Source organism: Solanum dulcamara, chromosome 10 (assembly GCF_947179165.1).
Source record: "Solanum dulcamara chromosome 10, daSolDulc1.2, whole genome shotgun sequence".
In the NCBI taxonomy this organism is placed as follows: domain Eukaryota; kingdom Viridiplantae; phylum Streptophyta; class Magnoliopsida; order Solanales; family Solanaceae; genus Solanum; species Solanum dulcamara.
The window spans coordinates 7,414,736-7,421,022 of NC_077246.1; the positions used below are offsets into that span (position 1 = coordinate 7,414,736).

At 35.0% G+C, this 6,287-nt stretch overlaps 1 protein-coding gene across 1 annotated transcript; it reads left to right on the plus strand.

The window, feature by feature from the left end:
* Positions 1-1,266: 1,266 nt before the first annotated feature.
* Positions 1,267-3,261, plus strand: LOC129871686 (putative pentatricopeptide repeat-containing protein At3g15200). Its single transcript, XM_055946645.1, has one exon. The coding sequence runs from the start codon at positions 1,267-1,269 to the stop codon at positions 2,842-2,844; it is 1,578 nt and encodes a 525-aa protein (XP_055802620.1). The 3' UTR covers positions 2,845-3,261.
* Positions 3,262-6,287: the final 3,026 nt, after the last annotated feature.

The window sequence follows — 6,287 nt, forward strand, 5'->3', positions numbered from 1 at the left end:
TTCCCTTAACCAAGGTTTTGTCCCACTGGATTTTCCTGGTAAGGTTTTTAATGAGGCAGCAATCAAGACGTATTACCAAATATGTAGATACAACATCTATGGAAGCACATTACACGTGTACATCCAAGGGGGAGTGTTACAAATATTAGTGGATGTTAGGTGAAATTTTTTTATATAAGTGGGGCCCACTGATAAGTGGGCAACCCACTGATTTCCTCTCCTTTTAGCCTATTTTCTTGCCTATAAATTGAAGGCGTATAGGTGAATTGAAGAGTGCATCGAAATAAAAACATTTGCTACTTTTCTCTTCTGCTCATTTCTCCTATATCTTTGTTCTCCTCTTAATCTTTTATTTGTTCTGTTGCCAATTTAATTTACAACAAAAAATACTTTTTAGAAAGAATGAACAAAAGAAATGAAAAAGAGAAAGTAAAAGTTAACTTTAGGAAAAGTATTTTGATGATTATAACAGATATAATGATACAATCGTAAGAAATTTAAATCAACTCAAAAATACTTAAAAATTATAAAATCTTAATTGCGGTTTATTGACTTATGCTTGATTTTAACTAATAAATTAACTTAACAAGCTTATAAGTTTAATCAAATACCCTCGTAATCAATAATTTTAACCTCGAAATTTGGTTATGTAAGTAAATCGTTCCCCTTTTGAAATCAAGTTGGGGTGACCATTTGAGGCATGGCTTGGAGTTGGAATTTATCATTTAAGTAATGAAAAATTGTTTTTATTATATTTAAGTAAATGTGCATATCTCAATTTTTTTTCAATCGATATTCTAATTTTTCTAATAAAGAAATTGTAAGAGTGTGAATTTTTAGACCCCAAAAGACGTCAAATATTTGTTAGTATGTATCAATTAGTGTTGATACGTAAAATTAAACGAGATATATTTTATGCATAGTTACATTAACTATCTTATATATATACTTGAGAACAAGAGTAATTTTTTTCCAAAATTAGAGGAATATTTTATCATGTATTTAGATGATTAATTGGAATAAACGATAGAATCAGTGTGTAAACGAAATGTAATGGCAAGTTTTAAGGGTTATGAATGTATTAAGAACTATTTAGATCGATTTATTTGAATTATTTTAAAGTTAAAATAGCTTTTAAATATTTTTATATTATTTAAATAAAAATTTAAAATATTTATTTTAAAATTTAAATAATAAAAATAAGTCAAAAATTATAAATTAGTATTTATAATCATGACTACAGTTGTTTGTAAGCCTTTAATCTTTATGTTTGCTCTCGCTTTCACTCCGATAAAATTCACTGGCGTTCCACCGGAAAGTTCATCGGAGAGTAGCAATCTACCGGAGCATTCAGCATTCACTTTCCGATTACAAATGTCAACTAAAGAACTCTACCGGAGAATTCAGCGTTTGTGCAGTTTTCAACCCAAAAGGGCGCCTCTCTTTCATCGCCAAATGCACACAAATTCCGATGAGGAAAACTGCGCGTTGAAAGTGCAGACCCTTCTCAAGATTGAAGCAGATAAATCAACTAGTAACATTTTTCAATCTCTCAATCAATGCAATTTCACATTATCTGATGATTTCATTCTAAACGTGCTTAAACGGCACCGTTCTGATTGGAAACCAGCTTTTACCTTCTTCAAATGGGTATTAGAAGGTGAAAATCCATGTGGGTATTCACCAAATACTGAATCTTTCAATGAAATTCTCGATATTCTTGGCCGTATGAGACGTTTTGATGAACTCAACCAAGTGCTCGACGAAATGTCTAAGAGAGGAAATTTGGTTAATGAAAAAACTTATGGCATTGTGATTAATAGATATGCTGGAGCTCATAGAGTTGAAGATGCAAAAGAGTTCTTTTATAAGAGGAAAAATTTGGGTTTGGAGCTTGATCTTATTGCTTTTCAGACACTTCTCGTGTGTTTATGTCGATACAAACATGTTGAAGATGCTGAATTCTTGTTCCATAATAAGAAAAATGAGTTCAAGGATAATATTAAAACGCGGAATATTATTCTGAATGGATGGTGTGTTTTGGGGAATTCACGAGAGGCGAAGAGGTTTTGGAATGATATTGTGACTTCAAAATGTAAGCCGGATAAATTTACATATGGGATATTCATCAATTCACTATGTAAATCAGGGAAAATAAGCAGGGCGGTAGAGTTGTTCCAGACAATGTGGGAAAAAGGGTGTAAGCCAGATGTTGCTATTTGTAATTGTATTATCGATGGATTGTGTTTCAAGAAGAGAATTCCTGAAGCTCTTGAGATTTTCCACGAAATGAATGAGAAAGATTGTTTACCTGACGTTGTCACTTATAATTCGTTGATTAAGAATTTATGCAAGATTAGGAGGATGCAGAAAGTTTATGAGCTTTTAGACGAGATGGAAATGAAGGGAGAGAGTTGTTTGCCAAATGCTAGAACTTACGGTTACTTGTTGAATTCCGCCAAGACGCCTGAGGAAGCTATTGGTATTTTGGAGAGGATGAACAAAAATGGGTGTAAGATGACTGGAGATATTTACAATTTGTTGTTGAGGTTGTTTATGAGCTGGGATGATCAAGATAAAGTGAAGAGTACGTGGGATGAGATGGAGAGGAGTGGACTAGGACCCGATCAACGATCCTATACAATTATGATTCACGGTCTTTATGAAGGGGGAAGATTAGAGGATGCTTTGTCTTATTTTAATGAGATGATATCGAAGAGTATGGTGCCAGAGCCACAGACGAACAAGTTGGTGGATGCCATGAACAAGTTAAAGGAGAAAGGAAAGGAATGGAAGAAGATGGAAATAACGAAGAGGGGAAGGAAGGATAAGAAGACTAGTTAATACATGCTCAGCTAATTATTTTTCTGTTGACATGCTATTTGCTCACGTTAGAACAGAGAAATACAAGCACTTGTAGAGGCTTCTACGGAATGTTAGCAAACCAAGGTCTGGAAATTTTTTATTATGTGCCTCACTCACACAGCTAGTGTAGTTGTGTGGGACTTTCTTTTGTCTCACAAAAAGAGTGGACCAAAATTTGTAAGATTTGGGTCCACTTTTTTGTGAGATAAAAAGAAGTCTCACACTAGTGTCAATTGTGCGAGGCACATAATAAAGTTTTTCCAAGGTTTGTCAGGGGCTCAGGATTTAATTTGTATGAGCAAAAAAATCATCTTACCATAACATATTTCATGGATGGCCATGAGGGATTTGGAGTGAGCTTTTGGCTTGCAACAAGCTTCCTATGTTCTAATGCTGATATATTGTCACGATCCAAAAATCGATGTCATGATGACACACATCTCAAAATCCAATCTGATGTGTAACCCTAAATATAAAACTCATACAAGACTCCTAAAGGGGAAAGTGATGCCACAATTTAAATAAAAAGAAAAACAATAAAAAAAAATTATCTCAAAACTTGATGTCATAAGTATAAAGAGCATTTAATACAAGGTTCGAATCTGAAGATACAACATAAGTTTCTGAATGATACAAAAGACTGAAAAATAAAGATAGACTAGTGACGATTCGAATTCTGGGACTTCACCACTAATCTGAGAATACACAATCCGCTAGAATATCAACTGCCACGTGAGGTACCCGACTAGTATCTGCGTCAAAAAGGGATACAGAAGTAGGGGTGAGTACAATTCACATGTACTCAGTAGGTTCAGCTGACTGAGTATAAGGAATTAATCAAACCTATGAAATAAACTAAGGAACGCTTCCACCTGCATACAAAAAAAGTCCCACTTCGACATCGGTGCCGCCAGTTTATATATATATAGTGGTGCGAGTAAAGTAAATCCGTAATAACAATTCATAATCACAAGTAATCAGATAATTCAAGCAGCACAGATATCAATGCAATGCAATGCAATATGATGATGCAATGATGTGGTGGTATCGTGTAATCAAGACTGTCGCACAACCTGTCATAAGTATAAAGAGCATTTAATACAAGGTTCGAATCTGAAGATACAACATAAGTTTCTGAATGATACAAAAGACTGAAAAATAAAGATAGACTAGTAACGATTCGAATTCTGGGACCTCACCACTAATCTGAGAATACACAATCCGCTAGAATATCAACTGCCACGTGAGGTACCCGACTAGTATCTGCGTCAAAAAGGGATACAGAAGTAGGGGTGAGTACAATTCACATGTACTCAGTAGGTTTCAGCTGACTGAGTATGAGGAATTAATCAAACCTATAAAATAAACTAAGAAACGCTTCCACCTGCATACAAAAAAAATCCCACTTCGACATCGGTGCCGCCAGTTTATATATATATAGTGGTGCGAGTAAAGTAAATCCGTAATAACAATTCATAATCACAAGTAATCAGATAATTCAAGCAGCACAGATATCAATGCAATGTAATGCAATATGATGATGCAATGATGTGGTGGTATCGTGTAATCAAGACTGTCGCACAACCTGTCGTATACACCTGCCGAGCTGTGCTACCAAGCAGGACCCATGGAGGTCTCGCATACCATATACCTCAATCACAATATCTCATTATCCTTGCCACCTCCTCGTGGTCAAGGGATCACAATGCATCCACTACCCTACCACAATACTGCCTCGGACGGGGACTCAAGATACAAAGGTTTATAAAGGTGTTTCATTTTCTTTCTCAAAAAGAATTTCCATATTTCTCAACTTCTATGATGAATGAGGATGAATGCATCAAAACACATATGATATAGAAGTAATATTCAACTCACATGTGGTAGAAGGTTCAAAGTTCTCAAAACTTAACCTACACATGATATTCACCCTCAATAAATAGTAATAGGAATATTCATCCCTTTCGCAATAATATTTCAATACTCAAGCATTCTCAAAAACCCCAACTCAACCTCTCAGGCGAGCATCACAAGTCAAATAATATACTCAAGCCTCTCTCTTAGGCAAATCACGAATCACATGCTCTCAAAGCAAATAAGATAACAATTAAAGCCTTTGCACGGGTTATGTAATACAAATAAACCCTCACATGACAATACATTAATAAATAAGCCCCCTCACGGGCATCACAATATATATAACATTCTCAACTCATACTACGACCTCATCTCAAAGTCTATAACATATGAATGACTAATTACCCCATCTCAATCTCAAAGAAGGATAGTCAAACCTACCTCAATTGCCGAAACCGCAATCAAACACCTCCACTGAATAAGCAACTCTCGAATTCAATGCCCGGATTGATAATCCACTATCAACAATAAAACATACACATCACAAGGATTCCAATGACACCCATATTGATAGATTTCGGAACCGAGGGTAAAATGGTTCAAAAATTAATTATTTTCGAAAAAGGTCAAATCTAGAAATTTATTGGACAATCACATTCTACTTGTAATAATGAACTCATGGTTGAAAAACCCATAAAAATAGAGCTCAAAACGAGTTAGAAATCACCATTTTCCTTAAATTCGAATTAGGGAAAAAACAAAGATATTTGGGGTTTGAAACTAAACTTTAGGAGTTAAAATCATCAAAAACTTAATGAAAAGGGAAGGTTTTAGGTCAAAAATCACTTACCCAACACTTTGCCTTAAAAATCTCTTGTCAAATCACCTCAAGGAGTTCAATAACTCAAACAAATGATGAAAAATATTGAAATGGGAAGAAAGGGGCATTTTCTGCCCAAAAAGTTATTGTTCACGTGTGTTACTGTTCACGCATGTTACTGTTCACGCGTGTTTTGTACAAATTTTCAAAAATCACCCTCAAGGTCATTACATATATATTGAAACAAACTTGGAGACATGAAAACTTGATAATATTTTCCCTCTTAACATGTCATTTCTTAAAGCAATGCACTTGTACATATTGGTTCTCTTGCTTTGCAGTGTATATATATCTATAGAAAACTCCTCTCCAATTTACCCCCAACGTTGGAGAATGGGCGATGTTGAGTTCAGGCCTCAAGTAGCATGATGATTACATTCATTGAGTTGCAGAGCTGGTAATTTGATGGGGGCTTTGGTAAACAATGCTCCGTGGTTCACAGTTTTGTCCATTCTAATCCCTGATATGGTCAAAATGAGAAAAACAAACTTATCTCTTTCTTCGTAGTCGTGGTCATGATGAGTTCACCATAATATAAGACTTAGATGATGGATTGTATCATTTCAATGACACCAGAATTAAAGACAAAATCTAGGTGGAGGACTGGAGGTTGTAAAAATTAGTCGGGGAATGGAAGAAGTTCTGGATACTGGAAGACTGAAAAGTGAAATGGAGTATGGTTAGG

What these genes read in the sequence shown, in the direction of transcription:
- LOC129871686 (XM_055946645.1), top strand. Translation starts at nt 1,267, where the DNA reads ATGTTTGCTCTCGCTTTCACTCCGATAAAATTCACTGGCGTTCCACCG.